This window comes from Phaseolus vulgaris, chromosome 3 (assembly GCF_000499845.2).
Source record: "Phaseolus vulgaris cultivar G19833 chromosome 3, P. vulgaris v2.0, whole genome shotgun sequence".
Classification (NCBI taxonomy): domain Eukaryota; kingdom Viridiplantae; phylum Streptophyta; class Magnoliopsida; order Fabales; family Fabaceae; genus Phaseolus; species Phaseolus vulgaris.
In genome coordinates, this window is record NC_023757.2 from 554,259 (window position 1) to 582,046 (window position 27,788).

Here is a 27,788-nt window from a genome sequence, read left to right on the forward strand (position 1 = left end):
TATAGTTTTTATATGACTTTTATTAAGTTATTTAACATAATAAATATAGTGTCTCTTCCTTTCTTAAAATTAAAAACATTTATAAAAATTTAAATAAATTTTAATCACGATTAGTGGAGTCATAATCTTTGGAAATGGAAAAACCTTTCTTACACCAGATCAAGAATTTTACCCTAAATTTTTGCATGATTTTTTTTTTTTAATCCGGCTTTCCCATGTAATTTTATAATTTTATTTCAATATTAGGTTAGTAATTTTCTGAATATGTATAAAGATGAATTGATTTAATTTAAATAAGAATAAGAAGAAGAAGAGGTTGGTTATTGGCGAGAAGATTTCATTTGGTTTAGGAAATAGGAAAAAAAAAAATAAGATCCTAAAAAGTTGTTCATTGTTGACCGGTGAGAAGGGAAGTAGGAGCAGAGTTGTGTTTGGCAGCGGAAGGAGGTGAAATGGATTTGGACCAGTGGATCTCCAAGGTGAAAGATGGCCAGCACCTTCTTGAAGACGAGCTTCAACTTCTCTGCGAATATGTATCTTCACACACTCTCTCTCTCTCTCTCTCTTTCAAATTTTAGGGTTTCTCTTTTCAATTGCTCTCCAACTCTGTCAAATCTTCGAATCAACTGCATCTATAATCTGCTCTTTTGCTCCATTCGTAACCCAATTTCCGTAACCAATATGCATCGTAGAAGATCTTTAGGGCAGGCTCTGTCTGTTCCCCGATTTGTGCTCTGCTTGTGTTTTATGTGCACTGCTATTGCTATATTCTTTGTGTAACTCTGGTGCTAGGTCTACCGTTAGCTTCTGCTGTGCCCTGTTGCAGCTTTAGTTTTGAATTGAACTCACGAGTGAGTATTGGCATCTCAGGTTAAAGAGATCCTCATTGAGGAGTCAAATGTGCAGCCTGTCAATAGTCCAGTGACGGTTTGTGGTGATATTCACGGTCAGTTTCATGATCTGATGAAACTTTTCCAGACCGGGGGTCATGTGCCGGAGACAAATTACATTTTTATGGTATGTTTGTGTGTATGTATATAACTATGTATGTATGTATGTATATAACTATGTATGTACTAGTACTATTCTCTTTTGGAACTGGGTACCCATTTTTACAATATATCCTTTCTTAAGTGCTATATCTTCCCTAAATGTGTGGCAGGGAGACTTTGTTGATCGGGGTTACAATAGTCTTGAAGTATTCACCATCCTTTTACTTCTAAAAGCTAGGTATGTTGTTTCCATGTATGCTTGCATCTGCCTTAACTTGTTCACGTTACATGGCTTTCGGTTACACTATCTTTATGTTTAAGAAGATTTTGTTTGCTTCCTCATGGAGTCATGGTAGTAATTTAGTGAACATGTTTGGGCCTTAAATGTTGGAAATTAGAATTAGAAATATTGTGATTATATTAATTCGTTTCTTTTTTATTTATGCATCTTTTATTTTTGTTCAACTTCATAGATACCCAGCTAATATTACCCTTCTACGTGGAAACCATGAAAGTAGACAACTAACACAGGTATGTTTTTGTTCTATCACAAGCTTGTATTTGTACCTGGCGTAAATTATTCTAAGCAAGCAGTAGAAAACATATTATGGGAAAGAGTAGGTTTTTGCTTCATCGCGCTATGACATACTAATCTGAATCTTACCAGGGATTTTCTATATGATTATTTGATTAGTTCATTGATGTTATCATGTTACCAGAAACATAAATAACTCTCTAGACTTATTGGATTTTAATTTCAGTAAACAGCGGTACAAAATAGGAGCGCTTTTGAAGTTTTCTTCTCCATCTCATTTTGGCTTATGTCAATTCTAAGCATAGGCAGTGGTTGTTATGTGATTATGTACGACTTCATTTCATGTCATCGTTAGCAATTTTAAATGGATCCTCTTGAAATTTCTTAAGAAGAAATAGTTAGTCTAGAATAGTCTACCAACTAGAATTTTTCCAAAATTGCAATGAAAGTTAGGAGATGATTGTTTGGTTTGAATGCAAACAGAATCTATTTTTCCATGGTTTGGGATTGAATAAGTGAAGTGGAAATCTGATTTCTGCAATGCAAGATTTGAACTATGGTAGTTAACCTTGGTGGTTTTTGTTCACTGGTTACCTGATTTGGATCAGTGCATCACTATTGTTAACTTCACCCTTTTAGACCTAGCAAATAATTGCCTTTAATTCCCTTTTGGTCCTCTTACAATCCTCGAGTTCGCAAAATTGGTGTAGGGACTTAGGAGCTATCTCCCTAGGTTTTCCTTTTAACTTATTCTGTAGTGGAAAATGTTTATGAATTTCTGTTTATGGATCATAAAGATGAGGTGTGAATTGTGGAAGTTCTGAGATTCAAAATTAGAAATGTTGAATTCTGTCATGCCATTTTATGTTAATATTGTAATTTTATGTTTTACTAGGTCTATGGATTTTATGATGAATGCCAGAGGAAGTATGGGAATGCTAATGCTTGGCGATACTGTACAGATGTTTTTGACTATCTTACCCTTTCCGCAATTATAGATGGAACTGTAAATCACTTTTTACTCTCTCCACTAGTCCTTATATTTTCCAAATGCACATGTAGGCAGTGCTCCAGGTTTTTTTATTGCAAATTCTGTTTGAAAAAAAAAGTCTTTTATTTGCTTTGGTTGACTCAGGTGCTTTGTGTTCATGGTGGCCTTTCTCCAGACATTCGAACAATTGATCAGGTTCTCTCTCTACCCTTTGCTTTCAGTTGCTGGTCAAGCTCAATATTGTCGTAGTTTAAGGTTCATTTAAGTTTGTTACATTGTTTATGTGAGTATGCCTGTCCTACCTTTTCTGTGTTTGGATACATCATATTTAGGGATGACTATGTGTTATGATGTTCTTGTAAGTTACCTCTTAACTTGCTACACAGTGTGAAGTATTAATTTAGATTAGGTTTAAATAAATTTTGGTCCTTATAATTTTGTGAATGTGCAATTTTGGTGCCTATAAAAGTTTAATTGTACATTTGGTTCTTTAGTTTTATAAAATTAAGCTATTATAGTGCACTGCTAATATGTTTTTCAATTTCTAACAGAAAATGTTGACATGTCCGTCAATGGTAACAATATTAGTTACTTATTTATGTAAAATAATAAATAACAATATTTAATTATGAACTTTAGTATTTTTTATCACAAAAGATATGTTACATTTTTTTAGTAATTAGATGATATATTATGTTCTAGAATTGCTCAAGTTTGAAAATTTAGGGGACTAAAAAAGCTATTAAATTATTATAGGAATCAAAATTACACATTGGCAAAACTATGGGGATCAAAATGGATTTAAACTTTTAAGTTAGCTTGCTGATTCTCCCTTATTATGCCTCATGCTTCCAAGCTTCTTCTGAAAATAAAATATCACTATTTTAACAAATTAGTAATTCTTTATCGAGTTGGATACACTTGTGTTCCCTTTTCCTTACTTTTTACTAATCAATTAATAATGTGATCTGTTTTTGTTTGAATTAAAAATACTGTGTGGTGTTTCTTATTTCATTTGGTGGGTTTAATATTTAACAGAATGAAAAACAATTCTTGATGAATAGTTGTCTAAATTCTTGAAGTTGCTATTTCAGCATTATAAAAAACAGCCATTTCACAGGTTGTTGTGTTCATTTAGTATTATTTTCAAGGTTGTCAAACTCAACTCTCTATGAACTTGTGATCACCCAATAGAAGAAAACATTTTAAACCCCTATAACCCATTGTAGTATGCAATTAAATTTGAATGCCATGTACATGGTCAGTATTCAACATTAGCAATGAACAAATCAACTAGATTACCACTCAACACAACCAGCCAATCAATCATGAAGAACGGAGTACCATATACTAACTAACCAATCAACAAAGAGTACAGCACCAGCCAATTAACCAAAAAGTGAAGACAAGAAACAAAAAGCCCATGGATATACAAGTCTACTGGCCTCTGCCCAATTCCACCCAGGTCTAAACACCACATTTCCATCTCCTACACTTCAACTCTGTTTTCCTTGGGTAGCTACTTTATTGGCCTGTTGACAAGTTGACTTGTGAGTTTGACAGCCATGTATTTGTTTAACTGAATTTATGTTGCCTTTTATAGGTGAATCCTTATGTGTGTGTGTGTACATAGATAGATAGATATAGATATAGAGAAACAGATTCTTTGAATATAACAATAAATATCCATTTGACAGATAAGGGTCATTGAAAGGAATTGTGAAATTCCTCATGAGGGGCCATTTTGTGATCTGATGTGGAGTGATCCTGAAGATATTGAAACATGGGCAGTCAGTCCCCGTGGAGCTGGTTGGCTTTTTGGATCCCGGGTCACTTCTGAGGTAATGCAATTCAATAGTGAATTGCTTATTGAATTGAAGTATTGAACATTATGTGTGAATTTTACAAGGGCATTATTTTCATGCAGTTCAATCACATAAACAATCTTGATCTTGTTTGTCGAGCGCACCAACTTGTTCAAGAAGGTCTCAAGTATATGTTCCAGGATAAAGGCCTTGTAACTGTACGTATCTGTTTCTTTTGAAAATTTAAGATTTTTCATTCTTTTAATTAACTATAGGGATGGGCAGTGCCAATACCTTGAGCAAGGATTTGTCTCACATTGAAGGATAAGAGAAACTTGGATGAAAAATATAGCAATAGTGAAGCCCTAAGAAATAGTAGTTAGAAACTATCAAATACTTCTTTAAATGGTTCTCCTGAATTCTTCGGTTTCTAATATGACAAGTACATCTAGGCAACCGTACCTTGTGGGATCAAGTTTATTTGTTGTTGTATTTGTGATAAGTATCCAAACATTGGTGGAACAACCCTCGAAAGCTAGCTATTAAGGAGGCAACCAAGTACTTAAATATTCTATTGAGCATCTCTTACTACTCAATTTGGCTTTCACTCTACAACACTTCACTCAATGACATTTAGTGTCAACACTGACAACCTGACTTTGATACCAATTTATAAGTATCCAAACTCTTGTGGAACCCATCTTCAAAAGCTAGCTACTAAGAGAAGAGAACCGAACATGTAAATGTTCCACCAAGCATCCCATAATACCCAAGTTCCTATCAATTTAACTTTTGAATAAAAATATAAACTACAGTTTTATTTGAGACTTACGAGATCAATAGAGTAATTCATTTTAATTTTGCAGGTATGGTCTGCACCTAATTACTGTTACCGTTGTGGAAATGTAGCTTCTATTCTTAGTTTCAATGAAAATATGGTGAGTCAATCGAAACTTGTTTTATTAAATGTTTTCCGGATTATCTTAGTTACTGCATCATTCTGCCTTATGATGTGTGTGGGGCTTTTGTTTTATAGCTTATCTTGTATCAAGGAAGAACTTTTAAACCACCTCCTCTTTCTTTGATAAATCAAATAGTAGAATTCATTCTTGTATGACCTTCATATTAAAGAACTTAATACTTGAAAGATGGAGGATGATTCGAGTCTTCTTACTAGTGGGGAACTTTTTTTCTCTGAATATATGAATGGTGCTATTCAGCACAGAGAATGGTTTATTGAGTGATAAACTGGTGAGTCCAATACAGTTTGAATACTGATGGCTGTATGATGTAGTCTGTCACAGATGGTGTGCCAAAAGATAAAATGTTAAATGATTGTTATTGGTATTTATCAAGTATTGATAGAATCAGAGAACCGCACTCTGGATCCATGGTAGTGGTTTTTATACTATCTTGTAATTGGATAGTGATATGTAGGCCATTAAGTAAGAAAAGGCGATAGGGGTTCTCTCCTTTAAGCTGCTGCTTGCTGAGTCTGAAATCTGAATACATGAGGTTGCAAGCAACTGAAGGTGTTTCTCTTTTAGTAGTATTAGTGCTTGTCCTGGTTATGGATTCGAGTTTATTGTCCCTTTTTCTATAAAAAAATTTACTCGCATAACCTTAGAGTTATTGTGCTTTTGCCTGGATTTTCTTACATGGAGTAAATAGGCAAGTGGTGAGTGGGTTTATACTTAAAACAAACTAAAATCCTATAAAATATTTATTTATGAACATGATTAAAATATTAATGAATATAAAATCCTGTAAAGTATTTATACAAGAAAGTTATTAAATATGAAGTTGCATATATTTTGTTGTGCATGGTGTTCAAGTTTTGGTTTAGATGAATGCTTGAAATATAAATTCACAAACACTAACTAACCTTAAATTGAGACATTGTGTTACAATACCATCAAATAAAACAATGACGAATTTATTGATGGGTAAAATATGACTTGTATAGAAATAAGAGAAGATTGGATGAAATGAGAAATGAAATAGCTTAGTGAGTGGAATAACACTCAGCTTCATAATACAAAGACAACTAAAACATTTGTTGTGGTTTCTCTTCTAGTAAACGTATACAGAACTAAAACCATTCCATATCAACTACACAGCCACTCGAGCTGAAGTAACTGTTACATATAGATAACTTAACACAAGGAACATCAAACTTAAACCAAGAATTTTTTTAAATTAGTGAGCTTTACAAATCACAAGTCGTGTCAGGCTTTAACAATGACCTGCGAACATTTGTCAGGCTTTGTCTGCACACCATAGAAATGGGATGAATACAATGCTTGAGGCAAGCGAGGCAGAAGATAGTAAACAAACATTAACTAGAATTATTCTGACAAAACGTTTGAAAATTGGGGGCAGCAAACTGAGTTCCCTTTTTCTGAAAGAAAAGGTCAAGTTACCACTCTTACGTTTGAAATTTCAAAGATCTAGTGAAAAGGGGAAGTTATGTATAGGCAACTTACAATATAGTTCTTTTGAGAATTAGTAATTGTGATACTGATACAAAATACTAACACTTCAATTTATTTATACTCACTGGATTACTTTACATTTGCAATATGGATCCATAGCTTTGAGTTATATCAATTAATTTCTGTATGAATAAAGATTCATATAATGAGATGAGAATCGACCCTCTCATGTTAACTTTTCAACTGACCTTGTCATATGTTAACCTTTTGCCGATCTGTCCATAAATATGCACAAATATTGATATGCCCCACCTATTTAGGGGCCATGAAGAGATAGACACAATTTTCACCTGACCCTGCTTCTTTCTGTATTCTTTATACTGTTTTAGTGACTATGGTTGTGGAAAAAGTTTTCTCATAGTGTTTCCACCAGGGTGACAAAATATACTTTCTTCGGGACCCCAAATAAGAAAAGGAATGTAGTTTTGAACTATTATTTGTGTTTTCGTGGTGTTTGTGGTAATTGTACTTGCCATTGAGGTGATAGTAACGCTGGATTTGTCTAGATAGGATAATAGAGTCAACATCACATCTCCTTCATCCCTGCTATTTATTTGTTATTAAGCTTGTAATTATATAGAATTCCCGTCAGGCATAATGAAAATTACTATTATGCGGCATGCCTGATATTTGAGTGTTGAAACATTTGTTAGGATGCTTGGATTTCGTGGCTGTGATGTTGCTCACAGCATTTTGTTTATAGACTTACATTTTTTTTTTCTTGAAACAGGAGAGAGAAGTTAAATTTTTCACTGAAACAGAGGAGAATAACCAGATGAGAGGCCCCAGGACAGGCGTTCCATATTTCTTATAACTTGAAGATGTTTTCTTGAATTTATTGTAAAATTATATAGTAAATGCCTTACTATTATGATTGGACGTTGGTAGTTTTGTATCGTGGAGATTCAAATGCATTACTTTTCTAAAGATGGATCTTTATTTTTGGCATAAGATTTCGCAATCGGAAATGCCACTATATCACCATCTATGATCTGTGTTCTCAAGGAAAACAAGGTAAAAAATGAACTGCTGTTTCATTGGTGTTTTCACTTATCCCCATGACTGATCACCATTGGTTGAAGGTAGATATATCCCCTTTTTCAGAAGGAGAAAATTCAGATTTTCATTTAGATGTGTTGAGAAAGAATGAAAAGCTTGGTATATGGTTATAAATAAGATTATTTTAAAATTTAAAACTTCATTTTTTCTTTAAATTTTTAATTTTAAAAGTTAAAATTTTTAAATAATAATAATTGCTACACAGTATTCCATTAGTAATTTATTGATTTTAAATCTATAATTTTTTTTTATTAGGATCAGATTTATTTCGCATCCGCATATTGGAAGTTTGTTAAAATGTTAATTTTTTTTTATTAATAACTTGAGTTCCCCCATATTATTTATCATTATACATTTTTATATTACTTTTAGAAATAATGATATTTTCGCCTACATATCTATAGTATGTTATTATATATAATAGTCAGCTTTTATATCTATATAATATAAAGCAGAAAAATTGTTTGCCGTAAAATCACATTAATAAGGATATTATGTGAATTTCTTTTATGACTTTAAATAATATTTAATTATTTTTATAGGTAGGAAATGTCTATTCTAGTACACTCTTAAGACCTGGTATTCTTGATCATAATGAAATCTCGGTTCTTGTTGGATCTTGGCTAGAACGTGAAAAAATGGTATATTTTTAAGTTATTTTAATGTTAAAATCATTATTTGATATTTAGTAATTGAATTTAGTCAAATCTTGATTCATGTATTTATAAAGTTATGTGAACTTTCATGTTAGTTGATGTAGACTAACAGGAATAATCGACGAGATAATCATTAAGTTAGTTAAACATTTCATTCACTTGATAATCTGATTCCTTAAACGGTTGAATTAGATATTCAATTATTTTTTTTAGATAAATCTGTACCATCAATTTCAAAATGAGATTGATAATGTATAATACACTAATAGTAATTTATTGATTGATACGAAATCACATTTTTGTAGTATTTTATTATAATTATTAATACGATTTTGTTTTATATATTAAGAAATGGAAAAAAACTACTTTTAGACCTTATATTTTCTCTTACATCATTTAACAACTACATATAATAATAAAATATTAAATTAAAAATATAAATTAAATTATTAAATTAAAAGTTAATAAAAATAGTTGTAAGATGAGAGTGTAGATTTTGAATATCGTAAAAGTATCATGTGCCTACAGAAAATTGTCTACTACAAAATCACATGAACAAGGAGAATTAATAATTGATTTTTTATTTCAACATCTCCACTTAGAAAATTTGATTCAATTTAAACAATATAAATTTTATAATACTTTATTAATAATCTATTTTAGTTCAAATCTTTTGCAAGATTCATTTTGGTTGGACATAACCAGATGAGTTTGCAGTTTGAGAAGTAGAAAGGGCAAAGTGCTTTTCCCTCACTACCTCAGATTTTCACTACAAAACATGATCCAAAGGTTAATCTCTTGATTTTGATTTTAAATATTGGTGTTGATTGCTCATTGCAGTGTACAATATTATAATAAGTTTATGAGACCATTACATGTGAATTGCTTTCAAATAAATAATTCATGGGAATGAATAAACAATGGTATATTTATCTTTGTATTCTCCACTCCAATAAGAGATAACAACATCAATTCCAATTCCGATTCTGATTCTGATCTGCTTCTCAAACAAGTAAAGTCATTAGTTCTGCAAGATATGGCAGCCGATACCGAACCAAAGAAGATCATAATCGATACCGACCCTGGCATTGGTAACGTAATTTTTTAACTTTGCTATTTCTTTTGCTAATCCAAATCAATTTGAAGTTGTAAGTTTCAGCTTCTCTACTTCTGATCTCAGAACAAACTTTTACTGTTTTCTTTTATCAATTCCTTGTTTCTCTGAGAATTGCCACTGGTTTCTGTAGATGATGCCATGGCAATATTTGTTGCTCTACAATCACCAGAGATTGAAGTTATTGGACTCACAACCATCTATGGAAATGTTTACACCACTCTGGCAACCAGAAATGCCTTGCATTTGGTAAGAATTTTGGGACTGTTTTCCAAAAGGGTTTGTTTTCTATGGTGAATGAAGTTGACCCTTTACTTATTAATGGTAAAAGCCTCCTTCTTTACTTGCATATGCAGTTGGAGGTTGCTGGAAGAACAGATATTCCAGTGGCAGAAGGAACACATCTGACATTAACTGTATGTGGATCATACTTCGATCTTTATCGCCTTTACTTTTTCGTTTTTGTTTTGGGAATTGCTGTGAATGTTATATGAACATTTAGAACTAATAAGTATATTTGACCTTTGATTGAATCATATAATTTGGGTACTTTATACTATTTGTATTATATTGTCAGCACACTTGAAGTTTTCAGTGAAGAACAAATGCGTATTAGTAATTGTTTACAGTCAACAAGCTGTTCTTTTTTCTCATTTCAACCTGAATGAACGCCAAACTTTTATCAATTTTCATACTGCAGATAAATAGACTATTTTGGCTGTCTTTTGAAATCTGTTTTTTTTTTTCTCTCTTTTAGAATGCATTGTATTTGAGCACCTCACTGAAAAAGTTGAATCGAGTTAGCAGTAGGAAATTTAAAGTTCTGCTTCTGCAGTATTTTGTTGCATTTGATTCTGCTAATTATTGTCATCCTTGTCTCTTTGTGCAGAAAGGAACAAAACTTCGTATAGCAGATTTTGTCCACGGTGCAGATGGACTTGGCAACCAAAATTTTCCTCCCCCAAAGGGGAAGCCCATTGAAGAATCAGCTGCTTCTTTTTTGGTTCGTCAAGCAAAACTTAATCCTGGGAAAGTCACTGTGGTGGCACTGGGCCCGCTCACAAATATTGCTTTGGTATGATATGTCTACAATTTCTCAGTAAGGCATTTTCATGTTACTCTTCATTCTGTGTTCCATTTCATGACAATATTATATTTTTGCAGGCTATAGAGCTTGATCCAGAGTTTGTGAAGAACATTGGGCAGATTGTTATTCTTGGGGGGGCTTTCGCAGTAAATGGCAATGTGAATCCAGCTGCTGAAGCAAATGTCAGTATTTCCATCCTGTATTCAAATTCTTAATAACTTCCATAAAAATATTATACCATTCACAACTCAATCTGCCTAACTCATTGGTTGGATTTGATTCTAGATATTTGGTGATCCAGATGCTGCAGACGTTGTATTTACCAGTGGGGCAGATATACTTGCACTGGGGATAAATGTTACCCATCAAGTTATACTGACAAGTACCCCTTTCACTAATTTCCTTGCACTCCTGTTTGCTATACTTATGTAGTCATATTATCCAACTTTTCCGTTTTTAAATCTTGTTTAGTTTACTATTTCTTCAACTTATAGTAATTTTATTTGATCTTTCTTCACGCACAGTTGATCTAGCAACATTTTGTAGGAATATTTTTAGTTTATTATAAGTTTCCTTATATAAAGTTCAGCTGAGCCTAACCCATAGAAATGTTGCTGGAAAAGTAGTGAAATAGATTACTGTGTGTAGTACATTTACTGTCTATGTAACCCCAATTATTTTTTTGGAAGATAAGGGTTTTTTTTTCTATTGAAGCATGTTGTGTTTACCCCGGCATGGGAGGGAGTCCTACATTTGAAGTATGAGATTCTAGTATGGGGTTTAAAAGGCCTTGTGCTCTTTAACTATGATAGCTAGGTTTCATGGTGTGGTTCTCCTAAGGTTCTTATGACAATCCAAAAACTGTGACCAATTTCAAGAACCACTTTTTCTCCTTTGATAGTCATCAATGGCCAACTCTTACAAAGGTTTAAACTGTTTGATGAAGGTTCATGAATGATATTCATCTATAATATTTGGAAACCTTGGTTTTATGAAACCTACTCTGAAATTTGCTGTTGTGTGTTTTACACTTTTTTAGTATTGATTAGAAGTTAACATAGGTTAAACAACATCAGCATGGTTCTGTTTTAATTATGTGTATGTCATTTAACTTTCACTGGCAGCAGACTCACCACTGTTCTGGTTTACTCATCTAAAAAACAAAAATGACTAGGTTCTGATCGAGAAATTTTGGCAAGTTCGAATGGAAAATTTGCTCAATACCTGCACAAAATCTTAGATGTATATTTCTCTTACCATCAGGAGTCATACAATACCAAAGGTTTGTCTTAGTGCATTGCAGAATTGGTAGAGATCTAATAATCTAAGTTACTAATTACTCTTACTTTGTATTCAGGGGTTTACCTTCATGATCCAACTGTGGTTCTTGCTGCTGTTGATCCTTCACTTGTAACTTGTATAGAGGGTATTGTCAGAGTCCAAACGAGTGGCATTACAAGGGGACTGACATTACTCTACAACAAACAAAAAAGGTAGAAATCACTGGCAAATGGAGCAAGTTCCTATAGAATTAAGTCTAATTTTCACATGTTTTGTTTCGTTATTTCTTTATATGGGTTTCTTAGTGTGCTACAAATGATTGATACGGGCTAAGATGCTGACCTAGTTAAGATCTTAGACTTGCATAGTGGTGCTTTTGCACACCTTTTTATTAAGGAAAAAAGTATAATTTAAGTTATCCACACCATTAGAAGCTGGAGATGACAGAATAAAGTCAAATTATAATATATATTGTGTTTTGCAATCCTCACTTTACAAACCAATTTTGTGAAGTTGAGTTAGACTTACCTATTTACTAAGATGATATCAAAGCCATAAGAGTCTATCGTAGTCATGTTCTTTGGGCTATTATGTCACTGTTATTGGTTTCCTATTAGGCCACCCATAAATATCTAATATCACGCTTGAGATGTTCATTCTTCAGTATGTGTGGAGGTGTGTTGGAGATCCAAAATCGACTAAAAATAAGATCAAATTATAATATATAAGTGGAAGATGTAATTATAAATTGGTTTTATAGAATGGAGTTAGACATAAACACATTTCTAAGAGTTCTAACACTTAAATCATGCAAAATAGTTTGTTAAGGTAGTATTAGATTTCTTTAACATCAAAATAGTGCAGAAATGAATTTTTCTATTATATGTTCTCTTCTCATCTTTCATCAGGATTCTTGAGCTCTTAGCATTTCCTTTTGAGCTTGTATTCTTAGTTTCGAGTAGAACTCTTCAGTCTTCTCATGTTGTAAGCCTTTGTTCTAATATTTCTTATCTTTTATTGATCAATTTACTCTTGATCCTTCTCCTTTCAAGCTAAGGATCTGCACTTCAAAGCTTAACATAAACTCACAAGACCAAGCCAAAAAAACATCATCTCTGTGACATCAAAACAATGCATCTTCAATAGTTTGTTAATCTTCATAACAGCATTCAAAACCATTAATCCCGAGGGTTTTGGACCTTAGAGTATTAAGATTTGAATTTTTGTTTCTAATTTGTTAGATTTATGCACTTTTTATACTATCCTTTTGATGTACAAAAACTTTTAGAGTATATTACACGTCTCACTTATCCCTCCATTTTAGAGATCTACAGAAAGCCCCTTAATTATTTTCAATGCATTATACTAATACTCCTCATACATTACACTAATCTCCCTTAACTGTTTGAAAATTTTTACAATGTGTACTCCTATAAGAATATTTATTGTAAACATTAAAAAACATGAGCATTATCTAAGACTAGACCAGTACAACTTGTTGGTCCCAAATGGTGTAAATCTCGTCCAAAGTATCATCAGTCAAGATTTATTTTCCCATATAATCTATTTTTCTTTGATTTGTTTCATGTAGGACATAGCTTTGTTGAGGATTGCTTGAAAATTATATTTATTAAAAAGGTTTATAAGATTAAGTAGTTATCTATAATGACCCTTATACTTGCCATATCAATATGCATGTTTATACTATTAATAGATCATCTGTACTATTAACTCACCTTTCAATTAATAGACATCTCCTTTTTAGTGAAAGGGAAGAAAGAAATTCACCTTTTCTCTTCTCTCTTCCTTTTCCTTTATCTGCTAATTCTTTTGATGAACCCTTTACTTGATCATCCAAAGATTAAGCTGTCACCATATCAGTACTTTGTGTCACCAATTCAGTCTCCACTAGGATGAATTTTAGGGAATAATTTAGTGACAAACATAAGAAACCTTTGGTTTGGAGGACCAAGTAGTGGGTCTTTTTCATTAAAGGCTTCCAACAATGAAAAGACCAATGAAATGGAGTTAGACATAATCCTCTTTTGTGAATTTCATTTTGTTCTTCACCATGTATGTGCTACAAACTCATAGTCAACTTTTGCATTTGTGTTCCATTGGTTTTCAGGTTTGGTGAAATCCATGAATGGTCCAATAAGCCAACCGTAAAGGTAGCTGTTACAGTTGATGCTCCTAGAGTTATGAAACTGGTCATGGATCGCCTTTTGGACTCTTGAAGTAGCCATCAAGCATTCAAATACCAGTGCCAACTCCTCTCTATCTATCAAATAATGCTTCTTATATTTGTGTTTTAAAGCTCTTTAGCTCTACTTTGCATTTCATTTCAATTTCAGTGTGAAAAAAGTTCTATTGCTTCATTGTGAGATGCTATTTAAGGGTCTTGATTACAAGAATGAAATAAACTTATATTATTTTAAGAAAGCTACTTTGAAAACCTAAGGTTATGTGCCCTAATTCTCTCAATCCATTGATGCCACATTTTGACATTATCTTTCTAAAATAATTCCTCTTAACATGTTTAGTTTTGATATATAAATTATTTAAATCACCTTAACTCAAACTAATTCATTTTAAAAAGTATTTTGGTTAACTAATTCTTAAACTATGAGTTGACATTTTTTTATAAAATAATCATTGTATTTAAAAAATTAAAAATAATATTATTTTGTTAAAACATATACATATTTCATATAATTTATATATCAAAATATTGTTTCTAAAATTAGAAATTAATTTCATTAACAAAAACTAAATTTAAAATAGATTTTATTTTTAATATTTTATATTGGAAATGTTTTTAATTTTTTAAAGTTGATCAAAATGTCTCAAACTAAACCAGAAAATAGTAATTCATTTAAAAAGTAGATCAAATTTCTATCTAAATGTAATTTTTCTTGTTTCGAATATAACTTACAAAGTAATCATTATAGATGTCGTGTTTTGAATATGACATATTTTTAATGTGTTTTTAAACACGTTTAAATCAAGTCTTTTAGGAAAAAATGTGAAATTCTAAAATGCAAGTTCATGGAAATGAAAGAAACACAGACAATTTGAATTTAAAGGAAATCTAAGTTTTAGTATGAAGAAAATCAAGTTTTAATATCAAGAGTACCAAATGGTTTTATTATAAAAAAAATAGTTTAATCTTCATCACACTAATTATATTCTTGGATGGGTGGTTCTTAATGAAATGAGATTGGTTTAGAATATAATGGGATGCAATGAAATAAAACAAAATGAATTGGAATATAATAAGATAAAATGGAATAAAAACGTCATTTTACCGTTTGGATATTTTTAATGGATAGTATAATATTTAATCTATTAATTCTAAATAATTGACATAAAAATAATAATATTTTGACTCCTTAATATTATTAGTTAACTTTTAATTTAAAAACTAATATAAAATAAGATAGAAATAAGAAATATTTAATTACTCATATTTAATTAGCATTACGATTTGATATGTTTTTAGATAAGAAATAATAATTTAAAATAGAATGAAGGAATGAAAATGAGGAAAATAGAATTAAACCTAAAAAGAGGAGCCAATGGCTTTTACTTTTACTTCTTCTCAGTGTAGTTCTATTGCTTCTCAGTTTCTTCCTCCCAGAAAACACTCGCCATTTCCTTTTCACTCAACCAAATGCACAACTTTCACTCTTCTCTTTCCACGACGCACACCGTTTTCAACAACATGCTTAGCCACGCCAAACTCCTTCAACAACGCTACGAAGCAAGAGAAAGAGAAAGAGAAAGAGAAGGAAGTGGAAGTGGAAGTGGAAGTGGAGGAGGAGCTGCCATGGATTCAGGAGAAGGCTTTGGACCTCGTTGAGTTCACCGGCTCCGTTACCCAAGCCATTCCCGGTCCCAGAGTGGGTCCCAATCTCTAACCCCTAAACCCTAACCCTAACTTAAACACCAAACCCCACACCATAAACACCAAACCCAGAAGCTCAAACCCTAAATCATAACCATAAACCCTAATCCTAAACCATAACTTGGGTAATATTTTGTTTCGTTTTCTACTATGTGTCTCCTAAAAGCACTGATCTATCACTCTGCAATTTTGAATCTAATTTTCTTGGGATGTTTTGTGCTTAATTTTACATGCTTCAATTTCTGTTATAATTGGTTCGTCGTAGTCGTCGTGGTCATAGTTATGGCTATTTCCGGAGATGTTTTGTATGTGCTGAATTTTGGAATTTCTTCTGGCGTGTTTGTACCCTGCGTTTAGTTTGATGTAAACCATAAACATTATGGTCGTTTTGTTCATTTGCTATTTTGATTTGATTTACTATCTACCGTTTGTAATTATCATGGTTGGTTAAATTTATCTATTATAATTTTAATATACTAATTACCAATCACGAGCAGGGGGCATTTCGTTAGCGGAATTTCATCTGCGACTTCCCTCAGAGTTTAGTAAAATTTATAATGGTTTCTTGGATTCAATTTAGTCATTTCCTTCTATACTTTGTAACTTGTCTCTCTTTGTTGTACCTTGAATTTATGAATTGTTGACTTTTGATATATCCTAGATTTTGACATTGAGTTTACTGGAAAAGAGAGACCATTCCAATTTGGGGTGTTTTGTAGAACTGACCATTCTAATTTTATTGAGCATGCAGGTTTTCTTTCATGGTGGAGGGAAATTCTCAATTGAAGAACTTGCTTGAAGAAAATGCAACGGCAGAGCTTCCAAGTCATGTAGAAGGAATTTGTGACTTTTCTTCACCATCTCTAAAAGAAGGAGATGACAGTAAAGGTAGTAATTATGCAAAATGAATTCACCTAATATAAATATTTTTTAATTGCCACAGTCCTGTTTATAACCTGTGAGTAAAAGGTGAATTCAATTTTATTGCATGTAAAAGGTGATTACCTTTGTCTCCTGCAGCAGGATTTATTTCACACATTCTAACCTGAAGTAATTTTTTTTCTTAAATATACCATTTTTGTCAAATGACAATTAGAAGCTTTGTTTCTCAATTGTAATATTGTGATGTACACGAGTACAACACAGAAAGAAAATGTAAAACATAGTTATTTCAATCCTACTTTAACTTATTTTCCCCGGGCCAACTAAAATATTGTCTCTCGAATGTCGTAAAACTTGATTTGATTGAAAGAGTTTGAAAAACAAATACCTAAATAAAATTTTAACTAAATATACTAGTCAAGCTACCTAAATACCATTCTTGTGTACACTTGTCTTCAAAATCATGAGCCTACATGATTTGCACAAATGAGTTTTCAAGCGAATTAGCGAATTAACTGGATTGGATTTGATGTTGTCACACATTGTTTCAACAAAATCAATATGTTAACTTCTTGAAGGATGATGACTTAATGATCAACACACATGAAAACATAGATTCCATATCATCCAACTTCATCACTTCACTAGTGAGGAACATAAATTTGCTTGGTGATGCCATTATGGTGATGCTTTACTTTTGAATTATTTTATAATTGATATGTTATGATATTTGTTGTTAATGTTGAATCATTTTCTCTTATGACAGAAGTTTCAAAGAAGAAAAAGAAGAAAGCTACAAACAAGTGAGGACTTGACTTCTGCCATTTATGCTTGTTCTTTTGATGGTGATTTTTTTTTAATTTCTGATTGTTTTTTGGGTGATCAGGAAAAGAGAAAGAACTTTTAGAACAGATGGATCCACCATCAATTTCTGTTATTGACATGTTTCCATTTGGAGATTACCCTGAAGGTGAAATTCAACCATACAAAGACGAGTGAGTGGACGATGAATACATTTCAGAAATATCTATCATTTTGCTTGCAAATTTGATTTGATTAATGAATAAAATGAATTATGTTTCCATTTTTTTCTTTTTCGTTTGACATGTTGCTTCTTTGGAAAGGGAAAAGAAAACAGAGGAAGCATATTGTCTAGTTAAAGTTTTTTTTTTTGTTGATTAACCACCTCTGAAATATATTGCACACCAAGAGATTATGATCCCAAAGATCGTGTTTTGCTAGTAATCTAATAATATAATGTAATAATAGTAATAATATAATAAAACCATGGTTGTCAAACTCGTGGGAGCTTCTACGTAGACTCGTGGGAGCTTCTACGTAGACTCGTGGGAGCTTCTACGTAGACTCGTAAACTCGTAAGAGTTACGTTCATATTAAAAAAAAAAATAATAGTAAATAACTCCATTTAGTCTTGAATGAGAATTATATAACTTTAAAGTCTCAAATAAAGAAGTTCATACAAATATACTATTTCACACCATCCATCTCTAACATTATATACGAGAGCCACGACCCTATCACCTAATTGCCACCACCGCGTGATTGTTCTGTTTGATCACCACAATTGCTGCACTCCATAGAAGACGCAAAGTGAAACGAAATACGAAAATGAAATGCGAAACCCGTAGTTTATTTCATTTAATTTTCCCCATTCAGAACAACACCATTTTGGGTTAAAAAAAAACCTAGTTCAACTTGTGAACTTGCACTAGACTTGCGATTTCACTGAGTTCACTCTGAGTCTGTCGAGTTTACTAAAAAGCAAGTCTACCAGGTAAGGGGGCATGCGGACACGCAAACTCGCAAGTCAACTACTCGGACGAGTCAACAAGTTGACTTGCGAGTTTGATAACCATGAATAGAACTATATAAAAAATTATTTATTTAATATATATTATAAAAGTCAAAATTGACTTTTGAATTGCACGATATGGAATGCGTTTTTAGCTTTAGGATTGAACAATCCAAAACTAACAAATTTTGTATATTTTTTTTGTCTACATGAGAATGAATTCATTGATTTATATTTATTTATTATTAATAAAATAAATTATTTTTCTAATATTTGTAAATATAAATAACGTGTATGCTTGGGATATGAGAATAAGAATTATACCTTGCATAGAGATTAAATCTAACAATTAGGAGAGATTGACTAGCATGGGTTAATGTCATTTTATAATTCAGGTTATTTTTATTATGAGGAAATGTGTATTAGTCGGACATTTGCGGATGAAGAGACTCTGCCAACCACAAGAGTTTAGTGTTTAGTTAACTTATGACTTTAAGAAAAGGTTATTTTTAAATTATACAATATTTGAATTTATAGGTAAACGGTTGGTCAACAACCATGTTACCAAATTGAATAAGGCTTTTCATATATATTGTATTTATATGTTAAGATGTAAGTAATATTGTTTGTTTTGTGATGTGTAATTATTGTGAAAATTTAAGATAGACTAAGTCATTCATATATACATTAAGCATAAGCTATATGTCAAGATTAACAACATTTGTCTTGATTCTTGTTCTCCTAATCAATTAGCCTTTTATCTTTATTGCGGTTGGTATGTTGTCTTTGTCCAAAATAATTATCTATTTATTTAGCATTGAATTTTATGTGCTAATAATAAAGGTTTCTTATATATTATATTATTTTATGTACGTTTAACATTTTGGAGCTTAAAAATAATTTTAAGCTAACATATATTTATCCTGAATTCTCTCTGGGGTAAGTTAGTTCATGTATCATATCTTCACATATGGTATCGTTTTAAAGAAGAATTTAGAATATATGTATTGGTTCTAATACATATATGAACTAACTTTTTTCCTTTGAAACAATCCTAAACATATATGAAAATATAATACTTGAACTAACTTACTTCAGATAAGTTTCGTGATGAATATTTGTCAACTCAAAATTATTTTTAACATCCAAAATGTCGGATCTACATAAAATAATATAATATATAAAAAATATTTATAACTAACACGCAAAATTCAATGATAAATAAATAGGTAATTATTTTAGACAAAGACAACATATATCCGCAATAAAGATAAAATGCTAATTGATTTGGAGAAGGATTCAGATGAATGTTGTTAATCCTGAGATATAGCTTATTCTACTCCGTGTATATAAAAATGACTTAGTTTATTTTAAGTCTTCACACTAATTACACATCACACAAACAAACAATATTGCTCAGATCTTAACATATAAATGCAATATATATGAAAAACCTCGTCAGATTTGATAACATGGTTGCTGACCACCCGTTTACCTTTAAAGCCAAATATTGTAAAATTTAAAAATAACATTATAAGTTAACTATACATATAATAAATTCTTGTTGCCATACCCTCTTCCATAGTGAAAATAACCTAAATTAAAAAGATATTGACCAAGCACCATATTTGTCTTAGATAATCACGAAACAATTGATAACCTAATCTTTTTACCTCTAATTCAATGTTGGTCAATCCCTCGTGATTGTTGGATTTAATCTCTAGGTAAGGTAATATAGTTCCTATTATTGTATCCAAGCATATACGACATCTTCAAATGCAAATATCTTATTAAAATTTACAAACATTAGAAAAATTATTTATTTTATTAATAATAAATAAATATGAATCAATGATCTCACCCTTATATGTAGAAAAAATACACCTGTCAAAACTCATCAAACTTAACTGTTAAAAACATGTCAATCTATCACTAAATTAATATTATTGTTTATAATAAAAATCAAAACAAAATTGTTACTTTATAGTAGACACTTAATCAAAATTAAAGAAATAATTTTTTTTTACTAAAATATATAAGCAAAATTTTCTGACTTTATGGCTTACCATCTAAGTAGTTTTTCAAGTTCAAAGTTTATAAAATTAAATACTTCTTTCAATTAGGAATTTTAAGTAGTATTTACTATATTATAAAATCATATATATATATATATATGTGTGAAATTTATCTCTCCTATCAGTTAAAAAAACACTTTTTATAAATGAAGGGTAACTCACATTGGATGATTTGAAGCAAGAACCATGTCAAAGAAACCTAAAGTAAATATTTTTTTTTACTGTGAGCTCATGTCGAAATTATTGCTAAGAATAGAAACAAAATCCACATATGATTCAAATTGTCACACTGCAAAATTATTACTAGAAATAGAAACAAAATTCACAGATAGTTAAGATTGTACATCATATTTGATCAATTTCTGCACTTGCACACACAACCTGAAATGAAATCATGTGAAATGGATAATAGGTAAATAGAATTCAATTAATCATTTGCAATACTAAAGACATTTTTGTACTCTTAATAAATTTAACATGTTCCTATAATCAAGTTGTTCTTATTTACAATTTGCATAATATTATTTTGCTTTTAATTTTAATTCAAATTGGTCTATTCTTGCAAGACTTTTTGTGTTTAATTTTTTTTTGCAGTCGATACATGGCTCTTCCTCTTTACAGATAATTTTCTTTGTCTCTTTTTTGTTTTAATTTTTGTTAACATCTATATTATCTTGACATCTTCTGTGTTTGTATGTTCTTTTTGATAATGAAGATTACATAAAGAAAGATATCCGTGTCAATTACATACAAGACGTAAACTAACTAATTGTCATGAAATGACAAATTGGTTGAGTCATTCATAAGGTACATCTATTTGTTATAATTTGTATGTTATATACTTAGATCTCTTCCAAAAAAATTTAGTATAATGGATGTTTATTCTAAGTATTGTTATGAATGTTTCTTTACTTTTTGTAAACTAAAGGGAAGAGAAAAGTTTTGTAATTCAAACGGTTAATGGTTACATAGAATTAACATCCATTATATTAAGTGATTACATAATAAAAAAAATAGCTTGTTAATGGTTACTTACTGGAGGAGTGGCAAGTCACTCCATACATGTTATCATGTTATAGTTATGCGGAAATCTTACTATTTTTAATTTAAATATGTTCACAATTTTTTTTTGAAGAGATCTAAATATATAATATAAAAACTATAACAAATAGATGTATATGAATGACTCAACAAATTTATCATTTCATGACAATTAGTTGCTTTAAACTTTGTATGTAATTGATATGGATATTTTTCTTTATGTAATCTTCATTATCAAAAAGAGGAAGATCAAGAATCAAGCTAATGGTCCTTGTCCTGAAAACTTGGTTGTGGTTGAACATAAGGTATACTCATTTAATTATTCCTTTGAAGTGGAGGGGTTTAACTTTAATTTTAAACTTATACATAATATTCATATTGGATAAAGGGATCAAAGTAATGGTCATCCTCTGTCCGTTTTGTAACTGTCCACTGCTTATGTGTTGGTGGCGTTTTGGGACAGATTACAAACAAAATATTTTATTTCTATTATCACGATCTGTCAATTCCTGTTATGCTTATCCTTGAACACTGGAAATTATTCCAAACTCTTAGTTCTCTGTCCATCTCAATCGGTATCAGATTTTAGGTGCATATGATGATCCTCTTCTTTGATACTAGTGAAGCAAACTGGCAAAGTTCAAGATTATACTGATGACTTTGAATTAGCCTCGACCTAGGTGACACTGTGTTAGGTTACACATAGAGGAGTTTGTTAGAATTAGAATATTCATGAGTTAGTTATTTGATTTGCTAGTTAGATATAAATAAGAAAGAAGGAGAGGGGAGGGGCAGTGTGCAATATTTTTGTAGATTGAGCTTTAGCTCTTTGTGAAGGGGAAGCCTTGAAGGAGAGAGTGCTCTCCTCTTTCTTGTTCTTTTCTTTCTATTCAATAAAAACCTTTTTTTTCTTCTCTTTATAATTCTTGGTTCCTAACACACTACCCTGGAATTCCTTGAGTATTTTTCTGGCTGGATTAGAGCATAACACTTAATGAAAATGCATAGTCGTACTTCAATTGCACATGCTGCCAATTTAGCTAAATTTCATGAGGTCTCAATGTAGAACCTGACTGATAATAGGTTTAGTACCCAACACCAACTAAAACATAAGAATTCTCAGAAGCTGTTGATGCAAATGGATGAAGAGATAGACCTAATATAAAGAAATGGACTGACAACTGTCAACTATGACCTATTAATGGGGAAAATCTCAGTTTTCCATCAATGCTTTGTCTGGGAGTCTAATTATCAAACTATGAGATTATGCTGTCTTTATAATAAGTTGTTGTGGATAGGAGTTTTACTAATTAAAAATAAGCCTTTACCACTACTATAGATTGAAGAATTTAATTATCAAAACAGAGAACGTGTTTATCTGTTTGAATTCTTCTGTTCCTGCATTACACTGTGTTACATGACTAATTTGAATATGTACGTTTTAAAATATCACCAGTGTTCTCCTATTTTTCTTAGATGTTTTTTCAAAATAATGTGAATAAGACTAGTAAAAGATAAGAGGATGACTATAATATGCAGTTTGAGAAAATGGCATTCATGTAGTCCCTGGTGTACCTAAAAATACTCAGCTGGTGGCATGGAGTTTGTTGTGGTCTTACACACTTGTGATTATTGTTGACAGAGGCAATGCATCTCACCACATTATCACAGCAATTTCTTAGCTTTTTATGGCAAACATTTAGTTGTTGTTAAGGATATGGTTGTTGTTTTCTGCTTGATATGTCCTACTAGGATTGTCATCATGAATTTTGAAATTCTGATAAATATGAACCTCCCGTTCTTCTCATTCATGTTTGCAACCACCATCAATTGTTGCTCATGAAGTCTGCACTGCATGTGATTTTAATCGTCCTGGAAAGACTTGCCTACGTAAGCTTAAGTGGGTCTGGTGTGGAGAAACATTCATGGCAAAGAAACGGTGTAATTTTATTTTCACTTAATGTTTCCTGTTCTGTAGATCTTTTGAGCACATTTTTGGAAAATTAATAAATGATTGACACTTTTATTTGAAATCCTTCAGTGACTTCTATGCTTTAAAGACACAGATTGAATCAGAGTTTGTTGATGATTCTGAGAACAATCAAGACTGAAAGATTGTTTAAAGAAATACTGCTAGAAGGTTATGGCTGTTTCATTGAATGTGTTTGATTAAATAATGTATGATTGCTAAATCTTGGTGGATTCCACATGCATATAAGTGGGTACTCGACAAACCTGTAACTGAAGTTCATGAACCGGGAATCTGCATGCGTGAAAATCCATTTTATGTTGACACTGTTCGCAGGTCAGTGAAGATCATTGAAGATTAATTTCGAACAATAAAGTTAACCTTTGCATTTGTAGTTAGAAGCAGAATGCATCTCCTTATATATATTCACAATCTGAGGAACATAGATAGAGAGTGTTAACCTTAGAGAATTTCTTTAAATTTCTACTCCACATTTTTATTTTGTTTGTTGTGTTGTTCTAAGTCCTTGTTTTGTGCTAACTGATTCAAGTTTCCGGGATAGAAGATACGAATATAAAGGTCTCGAGAAGGTTTAGAAGGGAAAATTGTCAGGGGCCAAGGTTAGTGGAAATTTTATGAGCTCAACATCCTTCATACCTCAAAGGATTACTAGGAGCAAGGCCAAGGCTTTGGAAGATGAGCATCAATGGATGTCTTTTTTTGTAATTTCTTTTGAGTGTTTTTTTAGTAGAACATAAAAGGAAGGGGTAGATATAGATATAACGGGTGACAATGTACAAAGATAAGTCGCACCTTCCATGTAACATAGAAAGAAGGTGTAGGTGTAGATTTAGGAGGTGCCAAAGTAAGAAACCAAGTCACACGTGCCTTGTGACTTGGAATAGACGCCAAATTCAAATGTGTTTCATTTGATTTTCCCACTTTAATTTCAGTCCTCTCACACTAAAAATGGAGGTGCCATGCTCATGTAAAATCACATTGAATTTGAAGTAAAATTACTATACACAATTTTGTGAGTTGTGAGAATTGTTCTCCTAATCTTGTCTCATCTTGTGAGTGTCTCAAGTGGCGGCATTCTTGCACTTATCTTGGATCAATCACCTTCCAAGTAGCGTGTTCTTCCCTTCCATGGCTTCAACCACATAAGTTCTTGCTTCATCTTCCATTTCCATTTCCGCACCTATACTTGTCTTGTTCTTCATTTCTATTCGGTTATTTTGTGTTGTCTTCCTTTTTAATCGGTTCATTTGTCTTGTGTTGTTATTCTATTTGGTTTAATGTGCTGTTCTTGCTTTTCCTTTAGTTTCCGCATTCAATTCTAGTTTTCTATTCATTTTTTGTTGTGTAAGGAGATGGCACTCATGTTCATGAGTTTGGTTCATCATTTGGAAGGCATTGAACTCCATTGATGTTTCCTTAAGCCTCCTTGTTGTGTTGCACTTTGTTTTCATCTTTCTATTTGAATTTGGCGCCTATTCCAAGTCACAAGGGAGGTGTGACTTGGTTTCTTGCTTTGACACCTCTTAAATCTACACCTACACCTTCTTTCTATGTCATATGGAAGGTGCGACTTATCTTTGTATATTGTCACCCGTTATATCTACATCTTCCTTTTATGTTCTACTAAAAAACTAGCTCATCTTCCAAAGCCTTGACCTTGCTCCCAGTAATCCTTTGAGGTATGAAGGATGTTGAGCTCATGGGTTGGGTTTGGCCCCAACTTGGGCTTCTTGGGCTTGGGCCTCAATGTCAAGAACACGAATAGGAAGAACTTCAAGTGCTTTGGTCCTTGATCGTTCCTCCTATTGATGACATCTTCTTTTTTTTGTTGAGATGACCCTTCAAGGTTGGCATTTATGGTCATCTTTTTATGGATTTGGGTCGTATCAATATGTCATGCAAGTGAGTAAATTGACCTCCATATGTTCTTCAAGTTTCATCATTGGAGCTCATTAGTTACATTTGCTATTTTTTTCTTCTGAATCATCCCTTGCATTGATGTTTATCTTACAGGGGTGCAAGATGGTATTCCATGTAAATGGCTGGAGTAGTGACATATACTGGTGCAAAAATAATTCAGAATGCTCGCTTGCTAGTAGAAAAAATAGGAAAACCACTTGAATTAGACAGGGATGGTATTTGGTGTGCACTACCGGTAGGGGCAATATATTGTGCTGCTTCCTACTTTTTTACCTGTTTTTTCTTCCAAATTGTCATTTTCTCTATCTAATTACCAATAATTTTGATTGCTGTTGATAGAAATCAATTAATGATTATCATATTTAATGGATTTCAGAGACTCAAAGAAGAAGTTTACAATATCATACCCTTGTGTTATGCTTAATGTTGATGTGGCAATAAATAATGCAAATGATCAATATCAGGTCAGCTTGTAATTTTATTAGCAAATTCACAATTTGATGCAGATTCTTCTGCTTCAGTGTTTTGCAGTTAGGGCAGTTGCTTTGCTATTGCTTGTTATTAATTCATTCTTTCAATTTTTTGACAGACACTCACAGATCCAATGAGGAAAACTTATACAACTCATAGTGAATGCTCTATTGAATTTGAGGTGGATGGACCATATAAGGTAAAATGTAGCCATATTTTATGATTTACATGTTTTTTTGAGTTTTACTATTGATTGACCAGTGATAAGACTAAAATAGTATATATAAGTGGGGGCAATTCTCACTTCATGAGTAGATTTTGTGGTGTTGACTTAAGATCTAAGATGACATCTGAGTTTATTGTAGATATATTATTGGGCCACATATCATATTATTCGCACATAGAACCCAATTGTTCTGGGCATGAGGGAATGTATTGGGAAAAACTCAAGTCATATTTTGACTTGAGATAAGTCTAAAATAGTGTTGGGAGGCACCCTTAGGTCTCAAACCAATTTTAAGGCGTTAAGTTAGTCTTAAATTCAAATTCTAAGATTTACTATATGTAAATGAGTTAAATGGCTTTGCTTTGGTGTAGGCAATGATCCTTCCTGCTTCCAAGGAAGAAGGAATTTTAATTAAAAAGCGATATGCTGTTTTTAATGATGATGGAACCCTTGCAGAACTTAAAGGTTTTGAGATCAAGCGCAGAGGTGAATTGAAGCTAATCAAAGTTTTCCAGGTATATTGATAAAGAAGTGTGATCATCATCTTCAATTGTAATGCCATGCAATATGCTCCAGTAATAACAAGGATATATAATGTTATTTTCTCCCTGATGTTTGTGCGTGAGAATGATAAAGCTGTCAGTGTTTTTAATACCAGACTGATAAGTAAGGGTTGTAACATTTGTGGAGCAAAACTGATTAAAGTGGATGAATCAATGTTTTTTACGTAATGGCTGATTTTTTTAACAGAAATTGGTGACAAAATTATACTTCGTGGGTGTCTTTTTTCTGAATTGGTTCATCTAACAGCTTTGATGAAATTCTCTATGTACTTTTATTTATATATTGTCATCACATTTAAAACAAAACATTTTGTTCAATGTTGAGGTTGTTTTTTATGGTTATTCTGTTCTCAATTTATTTTTAATGTGAAACACTTTTCTTGTCACAGGCTGAACTTTTTGACAAGTTTCTCCATGGTTCAACATTAGAAGAATGTTATTTTAGAAAGTTATTGCCTTTGCAGGGCACACCATTTAGTGAGTGTGCTATTCCTGTGGCAATATTTGAAACTGATGCTGGTAACTTGTTATTTTTTGGTTTCTTTAATTCACAGATAATAACAAATTTATTCTTTCATATTCTAAATAGGTGTGTATGCTTAATGTATGCAGAGGTATGAACAGGAATGAGCAGTCAAAAAAGCATAATGACTCAAATCGGGTCCCTCTTGTGGTGGATGATGAGATTCTTATTGAGTTAGAGGACTTCGGAAACAAGAGAAAGAAGAAGCGAATGTAAAGTTTGATGGAATGACTAATGTGTTACTGGTTACAAGAAGAATTGAGGAAGTAGAAGGCTTAGTTGACACATTAAAAAAGTCTAATTTTTTTATTTATTTCATTGTCCACATATCCACGATTAAGTCTATGCTTCATTTAAATAAA

At 31.9% G+C, this 27,788-nt stretch overlaps 3 protein-coding genes across 6 annotated transcripts; all 3 read left to right on the forward strand.

Moving 5' to 3' along the window:
• The first annotated feature begins 292 nt into the window (after positions 1–292).
• Positions 293–7,871, forward strand: LOC137806061 (phytochrome-associated serine/threonine-protein phosphatase). Its single transcript, XM_068605985.1, has 10 exons — positions 293–533; positions 871–1,017; positions 1,163–1,230; positions 1,466–1,523; positions 2,423–2,533; positions 2,663–2,713; positions 4,216–4,359; positions 4,446–4,541; positions 5,190–5,261; positions 7,549–7,871. The coding sequence occupies exons 1-10, from the start codon at positions 453–455 to the stop codon at positions 7,630–7,632; spliced, it is 912 nt and encodes a 303-aa protein (XP_068462086.1). The 5' UTR covers positions 293–452; the 3' UTR covers positions 7,633–7,871.
• Positions 7,872–9,218: 1,347 nt separating this feature from the next.
• On the forward strand, positions 9,219–14,475 carry LOC137806060 (probable uridine nucleosidase 2). 2 transcript variants are annotated; one of them, XM_068605984.1, is made up of 10 exons: positions 9,219–9,322; positions 9,552–9,624; positions 9,781–9,896; positions 10,004–10,063; positions 10,537–10,722; positions 10,812–10,916; positions 11,020–11,116; positions 11,909–12,016; positions 12,092–12,227; positions 14,144–14,475. In XM_068605984.1, the coding sequence occupies exons 2-10, from the start codon at positions 9,570–9,572 to the stop codon at positions 14,250–14,252; spliced, it is 972 nt and encodes a 323-aa protein (XP_068462085.1). In that variant the 5' UTR covers positions 9,219–9,322; positions 9,552–9,569; the 3' UTR covers positions 14,253–14,475. The 2 variants fall into 2 exon arrangements, with proteins under 2 accessions (XP_068462085.1, XP_068462084.1); XM_068605983.1 differs by lacking the exon at positions 9,219–9,322 and having other exon boundaries at positions 9,334–9,624.
• A 1,133-nt stretch (positions 14,476–15,608) lies between these two features.
• LOC137806062 (DNA polymerase epsilon catalytic subunit A-like) lies at positions 15,609–27,652 on the forward strand. 3 transcript variants are annotated; one of them, XM_068605986.1, is made up of 9 exons: positions 15,609–16,047; positions 16,674–16,810; positions 17,571–17,607; positions 17,691–17,799; positions 26,020–26,107; positions 26,233–26,313; positions 26,712–26,855; positions 27,293–27,422; positions 27,516–27,652. In XM_068605986.1, the coding sequence occupies exons 2-9, from the start codon at positions 16,799–16,801 to the stop codon at positions 27,521–27,523; spliced, it is 609 nt and encodes a 202-aa protein (XP_068462087.1). In that variant the 5' UTR covers positions 15,609–16,047; positions 16,674–16,798; the 3' UTR covers positions 27,524–27,652. The 3 variants fall into 3 exon arrangements, with proteins under 3 accessions (XP_068462087.1, XP_068462089.1, XP_068462088.1); XM_068605988.1 differs by lacking the exons at positions 15,609–16,047; positions 16,674–16,810; positions 17,571–17,607; positions 17,691–17,799 and adding exons at positions 23,699–23,873; positions 23,944–24,038; XM_068605987.1 differs by lacking the exons at positions 15,609–16,047; positions 16,674–16,810; positions 17,571–17,607; positions 17,691–17,799 and adding an exon at positions 23,699–24,038.
• The last annotated feature ends 136 nt before the right edge of the window (positions 27,653–27,788 follow it).